At 42.3% G+C, this 26,099-nt stretch overlaps 2 protein-coding genes across 3 annotated transcripts in view; both read left to right on the forward strand.

The window, feature by feature from the left end:
- The window catches only part of LOC129704903 (interactor of HORMAD1 protein 1), a 28,896-nt gene extending 20,761 nt beyond the window's left edge, over window positions 1-8,135 (forward strand). For both annotated transcript variants that reach the window (XM_055648315.1, XM_055648314.1), the window contains 4 exons: window positions 1,635-1,795; window positions 1,886-1,934; window positions 4,452-4,539; window positions 8,017-8,135. In XM_055648315.1, coding sequence (XP_055504290.1) covers window positions 1,635-1,795; window positions 1,886-1,934; window positions 4,452-4,539; window positions 8,017-8,027 — 309 coding nt within the window. In that variant the 3' untranslated portion in view covers window positions 8,028-8,135. The remainder of the gene's footprint in view (window positions 1-1,634; window positions 1,796-1,885; window positions 1,935-4,451; window positions 4,540-8,016) is intronic.
- Window positions 8,136-9,304: 1,169 nt separating this feature from the next.
- LOC129704905 (uncharacterized) lies at window positions 9,305-23,058 on the forward strand. The gene is made up of 2 exons (XM_055648316.1): window positions 9,305-10,696; window positions 20,302-23,058. Exons 1-2 carry the CDS (start codon window positions 10,613-10,615, stop codon window positions 21,634-21,636), a joined length of 1,419 nt encoding a protein of 472 aa, XP_055504291.1. The 5' UTR covers window positions 9,305-10,612; the 3' UTR covers window positions 21,637-23,058.
- Window positions 23,059-26,099: the final 3,041 nt, after the last annotated feature.

The following is a 26,099-nucleotide window of genomic DNA, read 5'->3' on the forward strand; positions in this document are numbered from 1 at the left end:
AATTAATTAATGTTTCCCCTAATGCCACCACTTAATAATATGTGGGCTGATTTGTCTATTTTTCGTGACCTATATATATTTTCCAGATTTAGATAATATAATTGAGAAGGAAGTATAACTAATATAATAATTATATAATTATACCATTATTTTTATATTACTATCTGTAGTAATATAGGTATAATATAATATAATAACATAATATATTATTATATTATACCTATATTACTATCTGGAATATATATAGGTAATATAATATATTATTATATCTATATATTCCAGATAGTAATATATATTCCATATAGATATATTCTGGAAACGGTCGCTACGGACGTCACTATGTCCACCCCCCCCCCCCCCCCCCCCCCCCCCCACCCGCCCACGGAGAAGATCCGCGGCTCCGCGTTTGCGAATCGGCCGCTTATTAATTGAGACCGCGGCTTCACTATGTTAAATACATAGGCCTCGCGATCGGAGCAATTTTTCCCAGTAAGTTATCGCAGGTAGCACCGAGATTAGATGATTAAGACTTATTACTCTACAACAAGCTGGCATTAGTGAAAATGTTTATTGATACCTTGTTATTGATACATATAGTTTAGGCCCTCAACTTCATGAATGAATGAATAAGTGAATGAGTGAGTGAGTGAGTGAGTAAATGAATTATTGATTGAGTGAGTGAATGAATGATTGAGTGAGTGAATGAAATAATTAGTGAGTGAGTGAGTGAATGAATGAATGAGTGAGTGAGTGAAGTGAGTGAGTGAGTGAGTGAGTGAGTGAGTGAGTGAGTGAGTGAGTGAATGAATGAATGATGATGAATGAATGAATGCATGATTGGATGAATGAATGAATGAATGAATGAATGAATGAATGAAAGAAGGAATGAATGAGTGAGTGATGAGTGAATGTACAGCCTCCAAATCTCATTTTTTCCCATTATAAAGTGCGCAATTAAATTAATTAAAGTCCATACAGATTAATTTTCATAAATTCAGACTTTAGATCTTACCTTTCAGTTTGAGTTGATTCACAAAGTTTCACAACTTTGTGCTCAGCAGGGACTTTGCTTTCAAGACTTTCTTCCACTTCTATCCACTTAGCTGCACATTTTTCAGACTTCTTAATGCTTTTCTCACTAAATTCAATTACCCTGCTGCAAGTTTCCACGACAAAGAACCTTCATCGGAATCTCCAGTAAAACAGGCATCAATGAAGCCCTCTCAGCTATGATGTGTGCTAGCCTGAAACAAAGCGCGTGATTGGCCAACTGGCAGACAACTCAATGTTAAACGTGCTTTGATTGGACTAAAAATACCCGAAATGTTTCCGTTTTTTCTCTAATTTAATAAAAAATGTGCAAGTCTTGTTCATGACGAGTTTCAGGGGTGATTTATATAATTTTTTTACATAATATGTGAAAATTTAATGTAGTTCTGTGACTTGGGTTCACGAAACACTGGAATAAAGCTCCTCGGCCCACAGCCTATAAGCATTTAGGGAAAGGTTAATACGTCCAAAATTGGAGATGTGTGGATTTTAAAACAGATATACTGGTTTGTTTTAATTAGGAAACACTAAACAAAGTTCTTGAGAAATATCGACCTATCACATTTATTTCCATTATTTTATAGAGTGAATTGAAATTCTATGAGAAATACCAGGCAAAACCATTTCTGTTTGGTGTGGATAATAAAGAGAGTCGTTCATTGACTCAGTTTTGCCCTGGGAAACCCATGGGATTTCTGGAGCGGTTTGAAATGAGCAAGCGAAAAGCAAAGGAAAAACTAGAAAGGTAATTATTGCAGAAGAAAATGACTAACATACCATTTTAATACTACCTGGTTATATGTTTGATTGCAATTTCTTTTTTTTCTTATTTTAGTGAATACTTTAATAACTGGATTACTAAGCTCCATGACAATGTTGAAGTGGTATGTATGTGGCAAGTGTGAATATTTTTTACCTTTTATTAATTTCACATTTTCAATAATCACTTCAGCAGCAATAATATGTGGTATGTCCGGGACTCATTCTGCCTACTTTGGGATGAATTAATTTTGATTACTTGGCCATTGGAGGTTGTCTTTCACATTTGGATGCCTGCTGGCTTCCTCAATCACATGTTGCATCTCAGTTTGGCTACAGTTGCTGTAACAGTCCACACGTAATATCTTTGGTCCAAGCTGTTTTCATAGCCAAGGTCCATATCATGACTGTGCCCTGTTTCAACAAATCAGAAAAGAAGCATGAGCTCAACATTAATACTGAAAAGCCTGCAATTCTGTTAATATGTGCACCAGTGGAGAGCAATGGCCAGTAGCCTTAACATTAATTTTGTTGAGGCGAGCATAAATAAGGATGGAAGAGACTTGACTTCATTATGAGTACCTTAATTGAATTATTTACAGTCAGACCTATTGACATTATACGTATTGACTTTTTGTTGTTATTCTGGGGTAAGGAGAAAAATTCCTGACTGTTATTCTTCCAATATTTGCGCTGCTTCCAGAAGACACGAATATTGAAAAGATAGGAATATCCTCTCCTGATTCATTGCTGTGAAAGCAGAAAGCAGTTTTAATTTGCTCATTGAGGGAAGCATCAAATCAGATAATGGGGTGATGTTTCATCAAAGTTGTTCTTGTCATGATTCATTAGACATTCTTCCACTGCAAAAGCAAAATAATGTGGGGGCAATGAAAACAGGTTAGCCCCAGCTTCTATGCTAACCCTCCAGGCATATCAGGAATCCTCGGGAAGCACAATAAGAGCTTTGAACATTTCTGATCTGTTTTCCTGTTCAGCATGGCTTGGACTCCAGTGACATAGCAAGGGAAAATCTTCCATATAGTTTGAAGCCTTTTTTTCCTCCCTCAACCCCTTGCCAAGCCCTCCAACCACCAGGGCAAAAGCTGATTGGGAAATAAAATAAAATCTGACCCTAATTATGAACAGTTTCTTCACCCCATTACCTTGATTACTAATACTTGCCCTAAGGAGCAGGGCAACACATTGCACCTGGTTTGATGGTAATGAATAGGAGAGGATATTCCTAACTCTTCAATCTTCATTTTGTCCAAGATTCTGGTATCCATCATATTGCCTGGAAGCTATCATATTGCAAGATCTATGTGAGTCAAACAGCAACATGAACAACATGTTCAGCAAGATTTATTACAATTTCCTTCAAGGAACAAACAGATTTCTGGCCCAAAGATTTCATACTTGCTGTTCTTTAATAGCAAATAGTAAGACTCGTATTTCTTACTGGGAATAGTAATGGTAGTGAGTATCGAGTAATTTGTTTTTATTTTAAATCAATGTCTTCTAGACAGGCACTAGTATTATATTTGTTGTTAAACTGCTCTCGTTTCCAAAAATGGAATTTTCAAGTAAACATAATTGTATCCTTCAGGAAAGATGTCCTGAGAAAAAAATGGCAATTGGACCTTCATTATTTCACGCAATGCTTTTGTGCTTTTTCGCTCCTCAACATTCCTCAGTGCTAAAGCTTGCTTATGCTCCTTGTCTATAAATAGATGCATTTCTTTCCATTAGTGCATGGTGTAGCATGTGTCAGACCACTGCACATTATAGCAGTGTTGAGGGCATTTGGCTATAATCACTTCCCTTTTATTGTCACCGAAAGAATCACTGAAAGAAGCTTATGTCTTAAAATAACCAAATCCAGCTTGATTAGATTCCTACCCCCATGTATTCCTTCTTATAGTGGTTTTCCTCAGGGTTGTATTTTGGTGTCACAGCCACATTTAAAACCAGTAAAACACTTGGAAATACAGTTGTTTTCACTCCCTGAAATATTGTGTTAGAATCCAGAAATCGAATGGCTACAGATAATTTGTTCATGTGTCAGTTTATTTTCCTGTAGATGAGCAGATCAGTGTTCTTAATTGGTCAGATAGCTTGAGGTGAAAATGTCTTGTGAATGCCATACTTTTGATAAAGTCCATAATGTTTTATGTTGCATCCTAGTGCAGAACTAATGCCTCCTAAACATGTCACAATAATAAATTGTTGCCCTAGAAGATAATACTTAGCTAAATTGAGTGTTCTTCCTTGGTCTGTGAATGTTGTGGCTATCAAGTGAAGGATATGCGGATTGTCTTAAAAATAAGGATCTTACCTCTAATATTGAGGTAGTCTATTTAAATTGGTCAGTATCTAAATTTTGGATTTATACATAACATTCTGTGTGTGCGACATTTGGAAAGCATTTGAACCTGCTACTAATAACAATACCAATGTTTAGTGCATTTATTATCCATTTCTTTTGAGCCCCATTTAAAAAAGACAATTCATCTAAATTAACATGTAAGTACCAATGTTACAGGATTGAATAAATAAAAGACAAATGTAATTATATATTCATTCACTGATATTTTTTATTGACTTTTGTTGTTGTTTTAATTGTTGTTTTCAATTTAAAGATTAAGGTATCCTTTAATAAACTTGAACAGAAAGCAGAACTACAAAACAAATCAGTTCAAGAAGGATTGGAAAATTTATCAAAAACAAGTAAGCTTACTTTTTTCAAAGGGTTTTTCAAATAAAGGTTATAGAAAGTAGGAAGAGGAACACCATCCAAGCATTTCAGACAGAGAGCAAGATAAAATGGGACATCCTTCAGTAAACTGCAGTAATTTTAATGCTGCAGCCAGGTTGAGTGTTTGATGCAATACAATGTCTGCTCATTGTCGAGCCTGTCTGATTTTAATTTCATTAAAAGCTAAAGCAAATGGAAAGCTGTATTAAAGCCTGGATTAAAGCCAATAACAAGGAAGTTTGATGATGGCAGCACATTTGATATATTCTTTGTGGATTTTAGCAGGATATTTGACAAATACTCATGTGGCAGACAAACAAGGAAAGTAAAAGCCCCAAGGATGAAAAGGAATGTAGTAGGCCAAATTAAAAAAATAATTTAGTGTAAGAAAGTGAAAGATAAAATTAATTGGCTGATTGCATATAGTGGGGTTCCCAACACAAAAGTGGTAAGTTTATTTGCTTTTTGCGGTACCCTATTTAAGAGTGGCCCTACATTTATGAGGTTGGCGGATGACACCAAAATCGCAAAGTGATTCATAGTGAGGAGAGGGTAGTGAATCTCTGGAATTTTTTACTTTTGAGTTGGATGGAGACAAGCTTCTTTAGGTATGTGAAGAGAAAAAAAATAGTTAAGACCCTTGAAGGCCAAAAAAGGTAAATTTATTATGGGGAACAAGGAAATGGCAGATGAGTTGAACAGGTACTTTGGATCCGTCTTCACTAAGGAGAACACAAACAATCTTCCTGATATAGTAGTGGCCAGAGGATCTGGGGTGATGGAGGAACTGAAGGAAATCCACATTAGGCAGGAAATGGTGTTGCATAGACTGATGGGACTGAAGGCTGATAAATCCCCAGGGCCTGATGGTCTGCATCCCAGGGTACTTAAGGAAGTGGCTCTAGAAATTGTGGATGCATTGGTGATAATTTTCCAATGTTCTATAGACTCAGGATCAGTTCCTGTGGATTGGAGGGTAGCTAATGTTATTCCACTTTTTAAGAAATGCGGGAGAGAGAAAACAGGAAATTATAGACCAGTTAGCCTGACATCGGCGGTGGGGAAGATGCTGGAGTTAATTATAAAAGATGAAATAGCCGCACATTTGCATAGCAGTAACAGGATTGGTCCAAATCAGCATGGATTTACGAAGGGGAAATCATGCTTGACTAATCTTCTGGAATTGTTTGAAGATGTAACTAGGAAAATGGACAAGGGAGAGCCAGTGGATGTAGTGTACCTGGACTTTCAGAAAGTATTTGATAAGGTCCCACATAGGAGATTAGTGGGCAAAATTGGGGCACATGGTATTGGGGATAGAGTGCTGACATGGATAGAAAATTGGTTGGCAGACAGGAAACAAAGAGTAGGGATTAACGGGTCCCTTTCAGAATGGCATGCGGTGACTAGTGGGGTACGCATGCTAATTACCGCAGCTATTTACAATGTACATCAATGATTTGGATGAAGGGATTCAAAGTAACATCAGGAAATTTGCAGATGACACAAAGTTGGGTGGCAGTGTGAACTGTGAGGAGAATGCTATGAGAATGCAGGTGACTTGGACAGGTTGGGGGAGTGGGCAGATGCATGGCAGATGAAGTTTAATGTGGATAAATGTGAGGTTATCCACTTTGGTATAAAAAACAGGAAGGCAGATTACTATCTAAATGGTGTCAAGTTGGGAAAAGGGGAAGTACAACGGGATCTGGGGGTCCTTGTTCATCAGTCTATGAAAGTAAGCATGCAGGTACAGCAGGCAATGAAGAAAACGAATGGCATGTTGGCCTTTATAACACGAGGAGTTGAGTATAAGATAAAGAGGTCCTTCTGCAGTTGTACAGAGCCCTAGTGAGACCACACCTGGAGTATTGTATACAGTTTTGGTCCTCTAATTTGAGGAAGGACATTCTTGCTATTGAGGGAGTGCAGCGTAGGTTTACAAGGTTAATTCCTGGGATGGTGGGACTGTCAGCTGGAGTTTAGAAGGATGAGAGGGGATCTTATTGAGACATATAAGATTGTTAAGGGTTTGGACACGCTAGAGGCAGGAAACATGTTCCCGATGTTGGGGGAGTCCAGAACCAGGGGCCACAGTTTAAGAATAAGAGGTAAGCCATTTGGAACGGAGACGACATTTTCTCACAGATAGTTGTGAGTCTGTGGAATTCTCTGCCTCAGAGGGCAGTGGAGGCAGGTTCTCTGGGTGCTTTAAAGAGAGAGCTAGATAGGGCTCTTAAAGATAGCGTAGTCGGGGGATATGGGGGGAAGGCAAGAACGGGGTACTGATTGGGGATGATCAGCCATGATCACATTGAATGGCGGCGCTGGCTCGAAGGGCCGAATGGCCTACTCCTGCACCTATTGTTTATTGTCTATTGTCTAAAATCATTAAACATATACAAGGTGGTGATAGATAAATATTTGAAAGATTGACATTTAGGGGTTGTAGGGAACTGACATAGAGGAGGAGTTGAGCCCAGAGTGGATCAATCATGATCATAATATAAGGCAGGCTTGAGGGGTCAAGTTACTGCCTTAGCTCCTATTTTCTTGTGTTTTTAATGTAGCAGGTCAGGGAGCTAAGGTGTTTGAGAAAATACATTGCTAAACATGCAATGTGTTTCGCAAACACCTTAGCTCTCTGACCTGGTATATTAAAAACACAAGAAAATAGGAGCCTCATCAGCTGAGGTCGCCCAATTATAGGAAGGATGTCAACAAAATAGAGAGAGTACAGAGGAGATTTACTAGAATGTTGCCTGGGTTTCAACAACTAAGTTACAGAGAAAGGTTGAATAAGTTAGGTCTTTATTCTCTGGAGCGCAGAAGGTTAAGGGGGGACTTGATAGAGGTCTTTAAAATGATGAGAGGGATAGACAGAGTTGATGTGGATCAGCTTTTCCATTTGTGAATAGGGAAGATTCAAACAAGAGGACATGACTTCAGAATTAAGGGACAGAAGTTTAGGGGTAACATGAGGGGGAACTTCTTTACTCAGAGAGTGGTAGCGGTGTGGAATGAGCTTCCAGTGGAAGTGGTGGAGGCAGGTTCGTTGGTATCATTTAAAAATAAATTGGATAGGCATATGGATGAGAAGGGAATGGAGGGTTATGGTATGAGTGCAGGCAGGTGGGACTAAGGGAAAAAAAAGTTGTTCGGCATGGACTTGTAGGGCCGAGATGGCCTGTTTCCGTGCTGTAATTGTTATATGGTTATAGGTGCAAAAAAGCAACAGCACAGTTTCATGGTATAACTGAATAACACCTTAGTTAGGTCAGAATAACAGTACTCTGCACATACTAGTCATTGCACAACATGGGATATATGATAACACTAGAGAAAGGGCAGAAAAGATTCATGAGTTTATTATCAGGGCTGGAGAGGTTTAGCTGTGAGGAATTCGGGTCAATAATCTGAAATATTCACTCTTTTTTCTCCCTCCACAGATGACGATTGACCTGCTGTGTATTTCCAACATGTCCTGTTTTATTTCAGTTATGATGAGACTGGTTGCCAGAATTGTTTTCCCCATAACAATGGAGAATTAAAGTGTATAACATTACAACAGTGAACACAATGGACCTATTTCCTTCAGCAAAAAATCAATAAACAGGGAACATAGATTTAATTAATTAGCGGAAGAATTTGAGGGGAGCTGAATGGTGGAGTCTGAAACTCAAATGTCTGAAAGAGTGGTGGAGATAGATGTAATCATTACATTTAAACCAATGTATCCACAATGCTTCAAACCAAGAGATAGAACTGGCATTAGCTCCTTTATTGGCTAGCACAGACCTGATGGGACAAACAGCCTTCTGTGCCATAGATTTCTAAGATTCCATGGTTTATTTATATGCCAAGATTCACTAATCAAAGTCTGAAGATATAGATATCAGTAAGGCGTGCACAAATAATACTAGGTTCAGAGGTCAGGTTTTCACAAACCTTATAATTCAATGAATACTTCAGATAGGGTGTATCCATAGTAACAGTATTAAATATGAGCTATGTTTAAGAAGGACTGCAGATCTGGAAAATCGAAGGTAGACAAAAATGCTGGAGAAATGCAGCGGGTGCAGGGAATAGGCAACGTTTCGGAGCGAAGGAAATAGGCAACGTTTCGGGTTGAGACCCTTGTTCAGTCTGATGTAAGGGTGGGGGGGGGGGGGGGGGGGGGGGGAGAAGAAAAAGGAAGAGGCGGAGACAGGGTTGAGGGAGAGCTGAGAAGGGGAGGAAAAAGCAGGGACTACCTGAAATTAGAGAAGTCAGTGTTCATACTGCTGGGGTGTAAACTGCCCAAGCGAAATATGAGGTGCTCCTCCAATATACGGTGGTCCTCATTCAGGCCGTGGAGGAGGCCCAAGACAGAAAGGTCGGATTTGGAATGGGAGGGGGAGTTGAAGTGCTGAGCCACCGGGAGATCAGGTAGGTTAATGTGAACCGAGCGGAGATGTTAGGCGAAGCGATCGCCAAGCACATGCTTGGTCTCACCGATGTAGAGCTATCTTGTAACCTGTGTGGCAACAAATTACCTTGGCAAAAACTAGAGAAACTGAAGTTTTGTTTCACGCTGATGGCTATACAAGATTAAATGATTCATCAATAAAAATATTCATCAAGATTTTCTGGAATTAAATATTTGGTTGATTGGTAGCGCAGCAGTAGAGTTGCTGCCTTACAGCGCTTACAATGCCAGAGACCCGGGTTCGGTCCTGGTTACGGGTGCTTGTCTGTACAGAGTTTGTACGTTCTCCCCATGACCTGCCTGGGTTTTCTCTGAGAACTTTGGTTTCCTCCCAGACTCTAAAGATGCACAGGTTTGTAAGTTAATTGACTTGGGTAAATTGTCCCTAGTGTAGTACCACTTGTACTGGTAAAATAGAGAAAATGCATGCTTTCTCTCCGGCCCCAATATGTGCAGTTACTTGAGGCGAGGTGATAGCATTAACATCCGCTGACTCCTTTTTCTGCTCAGTAAGATCTGGCTCTTTCTTTACAGTATGAAGCACATCAGGATGATTCTGCTTACGTTTGTCACAAATTATTGGGCACTTACAGTCTTTTACCATGTGCCCCTTCTTTAATATACGAGGATCGTTGGTCGGTGTGGGCTCGGTGGACCGAAGGGCTGGTTTCCATGCTGTATCTCTAAACTAAACTAAACTATAGCATCATGATCATAAAGCCACTAGATGGAGCACTGCACATTAACCAAATTTGTAACTACATGTACAAGTCAAAAAAGACTAGTTAATGAGCTGTAATATATTGTTTCTATGTGAATTAAATGTAATGAGTATATGATTCCTTAAACCATGAAAGTAATGCTCAAACCAAGTGATCAGCTGGATCACATTAATTAAGAGAATTCTTTTGTCAGCTGTTTGCAAGAATGGAAATTATTATTTGCTAAACCAGTAATTCCTCTAATGTTTCCATGTTGCATACATATATATTGATACAAAAAAAGATTTTTGATAAATAATATTCAGACAGACTGTGGCACAGTGGTACTGCAGTAGAGTTGCTGCCATACAGTCCGGGCTCGATGTCGACTATGGCTGCTCTGTATGGAGTTTGTACGTTCTTCCTGCGATCGCGTGGGTTTTCTCCGGCTGCTCTGGTTTCCTCCCAGATCCCTAAGTGTTGCAGATTTGAAAGTTAATTGGTGTCTATAAATTGTCCCCAGCATGTAGGATAGTAGTGTTTGGGTGATCGTTGGTTGGAGCAGACTCAGTGGGCCCAAGTACCTTTTTGCCACACAGAATCTCTAAACTAAGCTAACAATTGTGTTTTTTTAATCTTACCATAATTATGTTGGAATCCTACTTAGACTGCAAACCCAACAATGATCTCCCTTCTTAATGAACCATAACTGATAGTCATTTACAACACTCCGTTCTCATTGACGTTTTGGGCATTTTAGAGCATAATCTCCCAAACACTTGGTGAAATTCTTATAACTAGTCAACAATTTATGCATTGTTATATGTTCAACATTTCCTTTTTTTTTCTCTTTGTTCAGTACAGGAAAACATAAACATGCACTATGAAACAATAGTGAGTGCTTTGGAAGCAAAAAGTAGTAGAGAGCAAATTCTTGAAATGGATAAAAGACTTGCAGCTGTAAGTTCAATACAATGACATAGTCTGCAGTTCAAAAAAAATCATAAAGCTATTTTGTGTACACCATACAACATACAGTGCTAACTGAACTGATACATTTTTACCATATTTTTGTCATTTAATGAATCTTTTGTTTTGAACTTAATCTTTGGCAAAATAGAAAATATCAGGATGTATTTCTGCTGCTAACAAATGAATTCACCCATTTAATGATAATTGCATCATTGTGAAAAGCAGATTGAAGAAAACAATTTGTTTTACATTTTTATTACTTTAGTATTTTTGTATTGAAAAAATGCATGATTTATTTTAGTTTGCAAATCAATATATTTATTCTGGTTAACCTTCGCACTGGATTTCTTTCTTGTTTTAATCATTTCTTGAGTATACAAATGCAAGGATTTCAGTCACAGTGCCCTATGACAATGTAGATCATACATTTTAGATATACTTATTGTCAACACAATTGTTGACATTCCTTCTTAATTCCTCACACAGCCTGCAGTAGATAAAGAGGTGAGATCTCTGTGTGGGTATTGAGTGTTAGTCTTGCCACAGGCAGTCACATTCTGTGAAAGCATGAGACAAATACAAATCTTCAGAATTACATACTCAAAAGTAGATTCAATGAAGAAGACCTGGGAATAGATTTTTTATTTGCAATGCCCAAATATTTTATGGACTTGTGTTCTCCAAAGTCTTTAATAAATTATAAATAATTTTGATTATTATTTTCGGAGTGGCCTATGAGTCACCAATCACAGTAAGCACAGACATATTTTCGCAAAAAACACGCTAGTTGCTCCGCAATAACATTTGACAGGTGCCATTTCTTTTGGGGTAGCAAGTTGACTTGATCTGCCACCTGTCCTCGCAACATATTTCTGCTATTTTAGGAAATATTTTCAATAGTTAAATTCCCTTGTGATCAAACATCATATAATGACAAGAGAATTTTTGGAAAGCTTATTATACATTGATTGCACCAGAGTCTCAGACTAGTCTATCACCTGTGAGTCACTCTGCCTCCCTTTTCTCTCTTCAGACAGTCAGTTAAGTAATGTGGATAGATACAAATAGCTGGAGTAACTCAGTGGGACAAGCAGCATCTATGGAGAGAAGGACGTTTCGGGTCGAGATCCTTCCTCAGACTCTTGAGTAATGTGGATATATTGGATGGTATATTAACCAGTGTGCCACCACAGGCATGTAGTCTAGTCATTACAGAGTAATTAAATACCTTTTGGGGAGCAGCTCTATTGCTGTAAACTTAGGTTGCTCATTGCTCACTGTTGAAATGTGAGGAAAAAAATTTGGATTCACAAATAGCAGATTGTGAGAGAGAGAGAGAGAGAGGGTGTTGATGATTAGGGGCTTGCTCTGGGCCTAGTGGGAGTGGTGCTCAGACATCACAGACTTACTCAGGGCATGGGCTAAGGCATAGACTGAAGGCTCATTCAGGACTCTAGGAGAGGTTATCATAAGTTTGATTTGAGTGCAGGGTGGGACACAAACATTAAAGTAATGGTCAGGGTTCGCAGATATGGGTGAGTTTGGTTTAGAGCTCAGCTCCAAATGAAGCTGGGTTGATGGGCGTTTAGCTGGACGTAGATTGTTGCCTTATGGTGGATAGAGAGGTGAGCCGTAGAGCTTGGCCTTCCATCCATGGATTGGGGAGTTTGGGAAGTATCAGAGCAGGGCAGTTAGGGACAACATTTGCTGATGGAGAGCTTGCAAGTTTGGTGTGAGTGGTTGGTATTGAAGGAATTAATTAAAAAATACATTTCTTAGAGGGGATCCTAGCTAAAGTAGCACAATTAATACTTTGCTGTCCCAATAATGCCCAACAGTAGCACTCCAGCAGAATGCTGGAAAAGAAGCAATGATCGGGAATAACGTTATTTGTTGCACTTCTGGCTTGAAAATTGCATTTGGAGCACAAGGCCAATTTATGCTAGAGATGACACAGAAATTTTAGTGATTATTTTTGTGTTTCCCTCTGGGAAAAGTCAATTGTTTGTGATATAACATTGACTTAATCAGCACTTGGAAACATAATTTGGAGGGCACTGTTTGTATAATGATAACACCTTAAGATCAGAGTTCTGTGAATGTATTTTGGGTGGTAATGGCAACTAGAATTTCTTGACTTTCACGTATTTCAGGTTAAGCAAAAAGATTGTAATGATCTTCCTTTGGGATACTGAACATATTTCAGTAACCCCAATTTCCATTTCCAGGCAGACTTCATAGAGTTATACAGCATTGAAACTGGCCCTTTGGCCCAACTTGTTCATGCTGACAAAGTTGCCTATCTGAGCTGTGTTTGGCCTGTATGCCACAAAACCTTTTTTATCCATTTACCTGGCGACCAAAAGTGCTGCAAAAGCCCTTCTCTAAACCTTATCTATCCATTTCCTTCCATAAATGCTGTCTGGCCTGCTGAGTTCCTCCAGCACTTTGTCTCTTGCTATCTACCCATTTAGCTGTCCAAAATGTCTTAAACATCAGCCTATATTACTTTGTCTGGCAGCTTGTCTGGCAGCTATGTGGAATAATTGTTCCTCCAGGTTCTCTTTAAATCCCTGTCTTCACACCTTAAATCTCCCGTACTCTGGGAAAGATTGTGACCATCCACCTTAACTATCCTGCTCATAAATTTATATACCTGTAAGGTCACCCCTAAGCCTCCTAATCCTCAGAGAAAACAATACCCCAGCCTATCCAGTCTCTTCTTATAACTTAAGGCCTCCAGTCCTGGGATCATCCTTGTGAATCTTTTCTGCACTCTTTCCACCTTAATGAGATTCTTCCGTTAGGTAGGTGACCTGAATTTAATTGTGTTGCAAACCCTTTTTCAGTTTTTTTTGCAGCACAAGAAAAGGCTGAGGTTAAATGTTGTAAAGGGAAAAGGAGGTCCTCTCAATTTTTAGAGTCATGCAAATTTATAGTTAGAAATGCCAACTTAATTTCTGTTTGGTTAAAAAGACATTCATGGCCCTACTTCACAGGTAGAGATTCTGTTCTTGTTTGTAATTTTTGGGAGAACCTGAAAGGATAGTCTTATATGAGAATTCAAGTTCAAGTTCAAGTTACATTTATTGTCACATACACCAATTGGTGCAGTGAAATTTGAGTTACCATACAGCCACACAAATAAAATAAAATGAACACAACACTATAGAATTTAACATGAATATCCCCCACAGCGGAATCAATGTTTCCCGCTGCGAGGGAAGGTAATAAAGTTCAGTCATCTTCCTCTTGTTCACCCGTGGTCAGGGCCTTTGAACCCTCCGCAGTCACCGCTTCGGACAGCCGGATGTACAGGCCCTCCCGCCGGGATGATCGGAACTCTGCCGTCGGAACGGAAGAACACTCTTAGCGGCATGGAGTTCCGAATCGGTCATTTCTTACCTGAGACCGCGGCTTCCGAAGTCCACAGGCCGAGCTGGACGGAGCTCCAACACTGGCGATCCCCAGCAAAGGATCCCAGGCCTCCGCGATGTTAAAGTCAGCGCCGCCCGTTGCTGAAGCTCCACAGACCACAGCTCCACGGTGTTAAAGTCGGCAGTCCCAACACTCCGGAGATTCCCTCAAGGCATCGCTCGCTCCGCGATGGAATTCAGTGCTGCACCGCTGTTGAAGCTCTGGCCGGTCTCCGGCAGGAAAGGCCGTGCCAATCCTGATGGTAGGCCGCGAGGGGGGGCGAAGATGCGGCTCGGAGAAAAGACGCATCCTCGACCAGGAAGTGACTGGGAAATGGTTTCCCCTCTTTCTTAGCACAGCCCTAAATTCTAGTGCTCTCCCTTTAACTCTCCTGGGCGCTGTTCCTGGGTTTACTTTAAAACTTCCTGCTGCTGTTTCTCGTGTTCCCTTTAAGCTTACTGGGTTAATTAGAAAATGTATTACTCTACAGGGTTACTGATGTAAATGAATTAAAAGTGTGTTGTAGCATTATTAGCAATAAAGTCTGAAAACTCTGTTAGCCCGACGCCACAAAATTTGGGAGTATTACAGATTAACTAAAGTTTATGTGTTGTCATTCCTTCAGGGCCATTGGATCTAACAGCTCCTACCCAATAGCATGTGGAGGTGTTCAATGTTTGACCAACCATCAAATTATCAAGGGAAATAAAAATAGATTGTGAAAGCAATCTCCATTGTCAATGGTAAAAGAAAAATCCAGATCATAACAATTCCTTGCATACATTTATTTTCCTACTACTCCTTCCTTTTGGTGCTGCTGGATACAAGTTATCATTTATTAAAATCCTGTGGTGCCACCTAGTGGTTAGGCCACTTGCTGAGCGAACCCTCGGCACTTGGGCTGACAGGGTCACGTGACTGTGTTTGGCGGGACGGGTTGTCGCGTGGGTAGTGGGTGTGCCCTGGTATATATAGAGAGCCCTGGGAAAACCCTCCCTAGTGCTGTTCTTTGTATTACCTCAATAAAGATCACTTTGATTCACAATGCGTGGCTCGCTATAGTGGTGACCTCGACGATCCAAAATGGTTATGTTGGATTTGCACAATGGAAGCCGCCAATGATCAACCTCTGCAACAAGGCTTCGCCGTCAATCTGGCCCAGCAGAATGCCGTCTTGCTTAAGCTGCCCGCGTTCTGGACATCGTAGCCCCAAGCGCGGTTCCAGCAGGCCGAGGCCCAGTTCCATATTCGACGCATCATGGCCGATGACATCAAGTACTATTACGTGGTCGGCGTGCTGGATCATGAGACAGCCGGTCGCCTGGTTCATTACCTAGGCGAGCCGCCGGCTGCGGACAAATAAGCAGGCCTCAAGGTGCTCCTCTACACCTATGGGCTCAGCCGCTGTGACCAAGCAGCGTGGATCATGCACATGGGCGGTCTTGGTGATCGCAAGCCGTCTGTGCCGATGAGGGAATTGCTTACCCTCATTGACGGTCATCAGCCCTGCCTCCTCTTCGAACACGCCTTTCTGGACGACATCCGCCTGCTCCTCATGAGTGAGAATTTTGCTGACCCCCTGCAGCTAGTGGAGCATGTGGGCGAGCTGTGCCAGTCCAAGCAGCAGAGTGGCACTGTGATCAATCAGGTGTTGGCAGTGCCTTGGAAGGCCCAGCGACCGGGCCCTGTATCCACAGGAGGTTCAGCTGTGCAACCGGTCCCTGGAGACACCGGTAAAGAGAAGCAGTGTTTCGAAAAAAGTCCGCCTGTACGCTTCCAACCTCCAGTTCCATCCGGATGTATGGTGTTTGTACGGACCCGCTCATCTTTGGCCCCTGTCATTTTACCTGGACTTTTACGGTTGCCGACTTCATTGCTGGGCGTCGATTTTCTCTGGGCTCAATCCCTGTTGGTGGATGTGAGGGGACAATGCCTCGCTCATCTGCCGTCTCATTTTCGTGTCTCCGGTTGTGGGGGGGGGGAGAGGGGTGGCCTGTGGCGCCACCTAGTGGTTAGGCCACTGAGCGAACCCTCGGCACTTGGGCTGACAGGGTCACGTGACTGTGTTTGGCGGGAAGAAGGCGTCACGTGGTTAGTGGGTGTGCCCTGGTATATATAGAGAGCCCTGGGAAAACCCTCCCTAGTCACGTGTGTGTTGTTCTGTGTATTACCTCAATAAAGGTCACTTTGATTCACAACGCATGGCTCGCTATAATCCATTAGATATTTAACTTTCTCTGCAGTCATGTGATTGCCCAGCTCTTTTTTGAGTCCTTTTGCCAGGTACCTTTCTAAAAAATCTCTGCTCTTGTGAAATATCTTTTAAATATCTTGATGTTCTTTTGAAATTGTGATGCCTGTTATTGGCCACCATTTGTACCATGTCATAACGGGTGTTTTATAGGTGTTAAAACGTTATAATGTCTTAACTTAAGTAGTTTGTACCACTAATCTTTGAGCCAAATACTGTGTGTGATTAGTTAAACAGCCTTCTCAATCTGTTTTGCAATCTTTGAAGATTTATGTGCATAGATTACAAGACCGTAAGACATATATACAGAATTAGACCATTCAGCTCATTAAGTCTACCCCGCCATTCATGCATGGCTGATCTATATTTCCCTCTCTACTCTATTCGCCTTCTTTCTCCCTGTAACCTTCAACACCCTTACTAATCAAGAATTCTTAATCACCCTTACTATCAATCTCTGCCTTAAAAATACTCAATGTCGGCCTCCATAGCTGTCTGTGGTGATGCATTGCACAGATTCTCCACCCTCTAGATTCACCATCCAGAGGAACTTTCTCCTCATCACCATTTTGAAGGTACATCCTTTTATTCTGAGACTGTGCCCTCTGGTCCCAGACTCTCCCATTAATTGGACCATCCTTTCCCACGTCGCATCCCTCTGAGTCGCGCCCTCGCCCCCCACCTCACGGCCTTCCAGCTGGATTGGAGCGGCCTTTCCTACCGGAGACCGAGGACCGGACCAGAGTTTCGGCAGCGGCGGCGGCGCGGCGCTGGATTCACTGCGGAGCGGGCGTTACCTACCTGGATCGCTGTTTGGAGCTCCAGAGCGTTGGGCCCGCTGCTCCAACATCGCGGAGCTGTGGTTCACGGAGCTCCCAGCGCGGGCGGCGCTGACCGACATCGCAGAGTCCCTGGGGCCCTTTGCCGAGGGTCGCCAGCGGGAGTCTCCGCCCGCCACGACCTGGGGACGTTGGGAGCTGCAGATTCCGGTGGGAAGCGGCCGTTTTGGAGGTCCAAGCCGCTGAGGTTAGCCTCCAGTCCCGACGTCGGAGAGCCAACATCCCGGCGAGCGTCACAGGTGAACATCAGAGGAAGAGACTGACTTTTGTGCTTTCCCTCACAGTGGGAAACGTTTGAATCCGCTGTGTGGGGATGTTTTATGTTGAACTCTATTAATTCTATGCTGTATCTTTATTTTATTGTATGGTGATCACATTTCACTGTGCCAACTGGCACATGTGACAAATAAATGTATCTTGTATCTTGTATATGTAGGTCTTTTATGTAGGTTTCAATGTAGCCTCTATGTAGGTTTCAATGAGATCAGCCTCTCATCTTGGGCTGCCAACTTTCTCACTCCCAAATAGGGGCCAAAAAGTCAAAATAAGGGACAAATTCCCCTTGTTAACCGACTCGGCCGTGGCTGGGTGAAAGATGAGTTGGCCCGGGTGCTGGACTGCACACAAAGCCCAGCCCACAGGCCAGCTGAGCAGTTTTGGCTCGGGGCTGCGCGCAAAGTCCGGAACCCCATCCAACTCATGAACTGATGATCGGCAATGAGAAAGGGGTGGTGGTATTGGCGGTAAGCGAAGGTCCGAAGGTCGGACAGCTGGCCGGGCTGCCGACCGACGGGGCCCACAGGCGAGGAGCTGCTGCTGCACTCCATGGGCTGCACTACGTCGGGATGGGTGAGGCGGGGCCGGACGCGGCGTTCCGATCCGACAGTCCCCTCGACCCGAGTAGTAGCAGTCAAATATGGGACAAGGGACAGTTGGCAACCCTACTCTCATCCCTCTAAACTCCAACAAGTACAGGCCCAGAGTCTTCAAACGCTTGATAAAGCCTCAGCGTTACGTCCTTGCTTTTATATTGTCACTTCGAAATGAATGCTAACATTACATTCGATTCCGTACTCCTGACTCAACCTGCAAATTAATGTTTTGGCATTCCTGCACCAGCCCTCCCAAGTCTCTTTGCACTTCTAATTTCTGAAACCACGCCCTATTTAGAAAACAGTCAACGCCTTTATTCCTTCCAAAACAAAGTTCTTGACCATTCGGTGTTTTTACTTTTCCACTTCTTTCTCTGCGGTATCTAATTAATTAATTAATTATTCAATAGTCCCAACTTGTGGAAGACTGCAGCCTACTTCCTCAACATTAGCTGCCCCTTCACCGATCTTTGTGTCATACACAAACTTGGCCACAAAGCCATCAATACCCTCATTCAGATCATTAACATATAACGTGAAAATTAGTGGACCCAACACCGACAGCTGCAGAACACCACAAGTCACTGCCAACAAACCAGAAAAAGCCCCCATTATTCCCACTCTTTGCCTTCTGCTAGTCAGCCAAACCTCTATCCATATTAAGACTTTGCCTTTAATACCATGAACTCCCATCTTGTTTAGCAGCCTCATATGTGGTACCTTATCAGAGGCCTTCTGAAAACCCAAGTAAATAACATCCACCGAATTTCCTTTGTCTATCCTGCTTGTTACCTCATAAAACTCCCACAAGATTTGTCAGGCGAGACCTCCTCTTTAACAAAATCATACTGACTTTGGCCTATTGTATCATGAGGTGTCTGTTACTGATCTTACATTAAAATTGTGCGTTCATCTGTCCTCTTTTTCCTGTTCCTTGTTAAATAAATCAGTTGGTTCAATTTTTACATTTTTCCAATTAAAAAATAATGACTTAAATATAGAGAAAAAAAACCTGTAAAGTAACTTACCTTAGACAGTTCTCTCAAATCTAAAGGTTATGCTCCTTGACATGGATATTTTTTTGAAATGTGTGATCTTGACCTGTATGTTGTACGTCACAGAAAATCCAAAATGATTATTCAAAGTACAGTATCTGAAAAAGAAGTTAAAGGAATAATTGCATACCTTCCTACAAAATCTATTCATAATATTAGATTTGAAAATGGCAGTGATTAGAACTAATGAAATAAAAAGATGGTACTTAGAAACGTTTGGCCCCAACTGGGCAGATAACATAAGATTAAAAATTGATAAAATTACCCATTCTCTTTATAACCTACAACATTCTAAGGAATGTTTGGACCCATTCTTTGTACCACATACAATCTTATATTGTGGTTACATGCACAATGTTAAAATGTAGGGGGCAACCAACAAACATTTTTCAATTTACAGAGATGCAAAACATAACTGAGATTTGATTTCCATCCATTAATACCATAAGACAGGAGCAGGATTAGGCCATTCAGCCTATCAAGTCAACTCCACCATTCAATCATGGTTGATCTGTTTTTCCTTCACAACCCCATTCTCCTTCTTTCACCCTGTAACCATTAACACCCTTCCTAATCAAGAATCATTGTGGAGAATATAAAAAAAACAGGATTAGTGTAAATGGGTGCTTGATGGTCAGCCAAGACTCGATGGACCAAAGAGCCCGTTTCCCTGCTACATATCAAGTGTTCTTTTAACGTTGACATGAATATTTGGCCTTATCAGTTGAAATAAAATGCATTAAACATATTTGTTATTTTTAATTATTTTTCTTTCTGACAGTCAGTGTCTGCTTTGTTCAAGTATAAAAATGATTATTTGTGCTGTTTTCAACTACTTTTCTAATGCTTTTTAAGATTATGTTTGTACTCGCTTTTAGCTAAAAGAAACGCAAATTTAGAATTGTACCTCTGAGTCTGAATTTCAGTGGTAATACGGCTTGAAAATTAAGTTCAAAGGATGGGAGGTTTTTGAAATATTTCTGTTGATACTTCCAAATACGACGTAATGAATGTATGTATAGCCGCTGAGAATGGTGGAAGTATTTTTGCACAATTATTGTTTACTGTATATTTTTTTATTCTGAATAAAGTTTATTTTGATGTTTTTAATTGAATTGTGAAGAGTTTCATGAACAATGTAATTTAATTTCCCTCATAGAAGGAGATGGAAGTGAGTAATCTTAAAACTCAACTGCAGTTGATGCAAGAATGTCTGGATGGAATAAAAGATTCACAAAGTCAACAAAATCAGAAAATGTGTGAGCAGCTCAGCTGGTTTAAAGATCACGTTAAGTTTACTGAAATCCTATCCGAACTCCATAAACTCACTTCTATTACGAATCCTGTCATCCAAGTACAGAATGATATGACACAAACAACTCCGAGTACATGTGGGGGTCTCTGCATTGTTCATAAGCAAAGAGCTTATTATGAAAGCACAAGAGTTTGCAGAACATCATTCCAACCTCAGCCTGCACAAATAGACAACTATCAACTTTGTGACACCAAAGCTGTATGTACGGATATATTACCAAAAGGTAGCAGCCATGCTCATGAGAATGTTTATCAGAAAACTTTATCAGACACCACTAAGCCAAGGCCATGTGGTTCCAAATTTTATGTTGCATGTTCATGTTGTCAAGACAACAATGAAGACCCCTCTTCATTCCCCACTGTAACTAACTCAAATCACACAATATGTGCATGTCCTGTCGGAGGCATAAATGGGCTTTCTTCTCAAACATTTATCCCTGGTGACGTCGAATTGGCTGAAGACGAGAATGACTCCAAGAGTAATTCTCCCTCTATTCAGAAAATGCCTAATAATAAAGAAAAAAAGAGGGCTCGTATTTTCTTCAGTCCAAGTGTAAAATGTAACCCTGGCCATAGTATGTGGCCAGACTCAACGATAAAAAACAACAAAACAGGAGCTGGTGGTAGTGCTGTGACATGCGGTAAGATTGGAACCAGAAGATGCCGCACTAAATTAAGCTCTTTTCCATTCAATAAAGAGAGGATCAAACTCAACAATGCACCAGATAAGTCAAACAGCATTAACGCTGGCCTGAAAAAAGCGACTTCAGATGAATTAAAGATTAAACCAGCCCCACAAAAGCAATCAAATGGGAGTGAAAAGAAAAGTATTGGCAAAGCATCTTATGAAAAGCGAAGATACCCTCTTGAAGGACTGCAAGTGAAAGATGAGACCTGGCAGGAACAAGCGATGAAAAGAAATTACTTACAACAGCAGAAAGGAAGGAAGGAGTTTGTCAAAGTAGCTAAGAGAAATCCTTCATGGCAACATCCAATCCCTTTTCAAGATGGTATTTTGCAGAATGGTAGGGAATCTGAGCATCTGCTTCAATCATGGTTTAGTCCTTTAACTCCAGCTCACGAGAACTACAGTGGTAACCCAGCAGACCCTTCAGTTGGAAAAGATGCTCAAACTAAAACAAAGCTTAACTTTTTTGACAGCAGTGAAGATTCTGATTAGGATGCATTTAGTTTTGACTCCCATCAGATTTTATTTTAAAAGACTGAGGAAAAGAAAAAGTAACATTAAGATAAAAAATATTAATAACTTACCAGTGAAATTTGTATTACTTTGTTCAGTTTTATGCTAAATATATAACATGCTTTCCGTTTTTGTTGTCAATTCTATTGACGTAAAAATTAATGCTTTAAAACTGGTGTAAGTTGATCATTGTTTGAAATAATTATATCTTTATTACCATCATTACATTGGTGCTTTTCCTTTTGTTTGATGTAGCTAATAATTAGTTAGGATTTTTTTATTTTTCCATATTCTTGATTTTGTCAGCTTTGTAGGACTTGACAATGTTTTAGTATTCATTTTTTTATTTACAGATACTATAAGATTTACAGACGACAGATTTACAGTACAGATTACAATACATTTACAGGTACTTTTCCTGTGCAGTTACAGGATTATACTTGTCTTTGATGCATTGTCTTCTACATTGTGTGTGTTTTTTTATTGCATAGGCATTTAGATGTTTTATAACTGTCAAAAACTATTGCTAAAAAAACACTTCCATTGTAAAATGGCAGCAGTCCATTAAAGGAAGCCAAAAGCAACTATTTGTTGGATCTGATATGTAACCAATTCTATGTCCATGTGATCATTTTATGTTTAGTAATAATAAATATTCGTATATTCTGCAAAAAAACAAAGGATCTTTGATTATTTGATTAAGCGGTTGGAAGGTCTTTATAGAAGTTCTTTTAACATGGCACCATTTAATTTTTTTACATAGTTTTCTTGTCTTAACAGCGATTTCCAATTTGTAAAACAATTTGTAAAATTTGTTCTCCTGGAGAGTAGTTCAACAAAAGGCGAGCTGGTGGAGGATCTCGGCGGGTCAAGCAGCATCAGTGGAGGGAAATGGACAGTCGCCGTTTTGTGTGAGACCCTTCATCTGAAATGAAAGAGTAGAGGGGAAGTTGGCAGTATGAAGAGGTGGTAGAGGGGTAGTGCAAGAACAGGCAAGTGATAGGTGGATATATGTGAGGAGGGGTTGACTTGCAGATAGCATCAGGAGAGAGAGAAGGATGAAGATAGCGACAGTGGCTTGGAGATGGTAAATGGAGAAAAGGTTGTATAAAGGTCCCATCTCAAATCTACTTCTACAAATGCTACCTGACCAACTGAGTTCCTTCAGCACTTTGTGTTTTGCTCAAGATTCCAGCATCTGCAGTTCCTGATTCAGTGGTTACTGAAGTTCCATTGCTAATTCTCACTTAAGAGTACAGGATTAACACTGACTTGGTCGTATGGATTTGGAACTGTATATTGGAACAGGAACTGCAAGACAGAGGGTTGAGGCGGAAGGACAATATTCAGGCTGGAGGTCTGTGACCAGTGGAGTTCCGTGATGATCTGTGCCGGAACCTCCACTCTAGTGCATTCGGCCGAACGCACTACTCTCTGCAGAGCCTTCTTGTCCTTGGCAGAGCAATTCCCAAACCAGATGTTAATGTTCCCGGACAAGATGCTTTCTACCGCCATTGCGTAGAAGCACTGGAGAATCCTCGGAGACACTCTGAATTTCCTCAATTGCCTGAGGTGGTAAAGGCTCTGCCTTGCCTTACTCACGAGTGCTGAGGCGTTATGCCCATGTCATATCCTCGGAGATTGGACTCCCAGCTATTATTGTCACCCTATCCACAGGATCCCCATTTATCCCCAATGGAGTGTACGTCCTCGGATGATGTGCCCTCCTAAAGTCCATGATCAGCTCCTTCGTTTTTTTGATGTTCAAGAGGAGGCTGTTATCCTGGCACCAGAGTGCTAGATCAGCCACCTCCTCCCGGTAGGCCTTCTCATCGTTGTCTGAGATCAGGCCCACCACCACAGTGTCATCAGCAAACTTAATTATTGAATTGGTGCTGAACCTAGCCACACAGTGATGTGTGTACAGGGAGTACAATAGGGGGCTGAGGACGCAACCCTGGGGCGATCCTGTGCTCAGGCTGAGGGACTCCGATGTATTCCCTCCCATCTTGACTACCTGGGGCCTGGCGGTGAGAAAGTCCAGGACCCAGGCACACAGGGAGGTGTTGAACCCCAATTCCATTAGCTTCCCGGCCAGTCTGGTGGGGACTATCGTGTTGAAGGCTGAACTGTAGTCTATGAACAGCATCCTCACGTAGCCCCCCTTCTGGCTGTCCAGATGGGAGAGAGCGGTGTGCAAGACTTGGGAGACCGCATCGTCCGTGGACCTGTTCGGACGATATCCGAACTGCAACGGGTCCATGTTCCGAGGGAGGAAGGCGCAGATGTGTTTCTTCACCAGCCTCTCAAAGCATTTCATGACTACCGAGGTAAGGGGTCGCTGCCGGTAGCCATTCAGACAGGCTGGGGAGGCATTTTTTGGTACCGGTACAATGATGGATTTTTTGAAGCAGGCCGGGACCACGGACTTGTCCAGGGAGAGGTTGAATAATGTAGTGAGCACTTAGCTGCGTAGCGGACTTGAGTACTGCCCCGCCATCACCACACCCGCAGAGCCCTCCTCAGGGTGCCGACAGCGAGAATGTGTCTTCGCTGCTTCGCTGCTGTCGCAGACTGCCGCCAAACAGCTTCAGGTCGTCAGCTAGGGAGGTGCCGGCACATGCGGATGAGGAAGGGGTGCTCCGGTAGTTGGTTACAATCCGTAACCCCTGCCACAGGCTTCTGGTGTCCTGCTGCTCCATCTGTAACTCCATCTTGTCCCTGTACCTTCTCTTTGCGTCCTTCACGGCCCTTCGCAGTCGGTAGGACTCTGCCTTGTAGACGTCCATGTTTCCTGATGCCAGGTCCAAGTTGTAGGCAGCGGTGCGAGCATTCAGGGCCACACGAACAGACCTGTCTACCCAGGATTTAATGGCGGAGCTGGCGGCATCGGAGCTGTAGCAGCGGCAGCAGCGGTGGAGACCCAACTCGGCCCCGAAGCTGTAGCGGCGGCAGCAGCAGTGGCAGCGGAGACCCGACTCGGCCCTCTCAGACCTCCGTCACTCTCTACTGTTTGTGATTTATATAAATTACTTGGACGGTAAACGTAGATGATTAGATTAGATTAGATTCGTTTATTGTCATTCAGACCTGTCGGTCTGAACGAAATTCTGTTTCCCTGCAGTCATACATATAATTAAAAAAATGACAAAAACACACAATCAACACAAATTTAACATCCACCACAGTGAGTTCACCAAACACCTCCTCACTGTGGTGGAAGGCAAAATCTTAAAGTCTCTGTCTCTTCCCTCTTTGTTCTCCCTCTGCGCCGAGACGACGGCTCCAACTCCGCGGGTGGTCGCTGCTTCCGCCACAGCTCCGAGGCCAAGTCGGGTCTCTGCTGCCGCTGCTGCCGCTGCCGCCGCCACAGCTTCGGGGCCGAGTCGGGTCTCCGCTGCCGCTGCTGCCGCTGCCGCCGCCACAGCTTCGGGGCCGAGTCAGGTCTCCGCCGCCTACGCCACAGCTTCGGGGCCGAGTCGGGTCTCCGCTACCGCTGCTGCTGCCGCTGCTACAGCTCCAGGACCGAGTCAGGTCTCTGCTGCCGCTGCTACAGCTTCGGGGCCGAGTTGGGTCTCCGCCGCCACTGCTGCTGCCGCCGCTACAGCTTTGGGGCCGAGTCGGGTTTCCACCGCTGCTGCCGCTGCTACAGCTCCGATGCCGCCAGCTCCGCCATTAGGCCTCGGCGCAGACGGAGACGGGGAATACGACCGAAGAAAAAGTCGCATCCCCCGAAGGAAGAGACCAAAGCATGTTTCTCCCACCCCACCCACACACATACACAACTTAATAAAACAAAATTAACTAAAACATGACAAGGAACAAAACGAAAGAAAAAAAACAGACGGACTGCAGGTGGGCCGCAGCTGTTAAGCCAGCACAGGCATCTTGAAGCTGGGTTTGGTGGGTATGTTTGCAGGTGACACCAAGATTGCTTGGTTTGTGGGCTGTGAGGAGGAGCGTCAAAGTATGCAGCAGGATATAGATCAGCTAGAAAAATGTGCAGAGAGATGGCTGATGGAATTTAATCTGAGGAAGTCTGAGGTGTTGCACTTTGGGAGGGTGAATTAAGGGGAAAATCTACAATTAATGGCTTGATCCTTAACAGCATTGAGTACAGAATAATCTTGGTGTGCAAGGCCATAACTCCGTGAAAGTGGCAACGCAAATAAATAAAGTGGTAAAGAATGTTTGCTTTCATAAGTTGGGGCATTGAGTATAAGAATCAGGAAGTCACGATGCAGCTTTGGTTAGGCAGAGTTTGGAGTATTGCATACAGTTCTGGTCGCCCCATTACAGGAACGATGTGGAAGCTTTGGAAAGGATGCAGAGGAGTTTTACCAGAATGATGCCTGGATTAGAGGGTATTTACTAAGGGAGAGGTTGGACAGACTTGGATTGTTTCCTGTGGAACGCCGGAGGTGGTGGGGTGAAGCTGCCAA

Source organism: Leucoraja erinacea, chromosome 16 (genome assembly GCF_028641065.1).
Source record: "Leucoraja erinacea ecotype New England chromosome 16, Leri_hhj_1, whole genome shotgun sequence".
Classification (NCBI taxonomy): domain Eukaryota; kingdom Metazoa; phylum Chordata; class Chondrichthyes; order Rajiformes; family Rajidae; genus Leucoraja; species Leucoraja erinaceus.

Coding starts and splice junctions, on each gene's coding strand:
- LOC129704905 (XM_055648316.1), top strand. CDS start 10,613: ATGCACTATGAAACAATAGTGAGTGCTTTGGAAGCAAAAAGTAGTAGA. Junction 10,697..20,301: donor TGGATAAAAGACTTGCAGCT/GTAAGTTCAATA, acceptor TTTCCCTCATAG/AAGGAGATGGAAGTGAGTAA.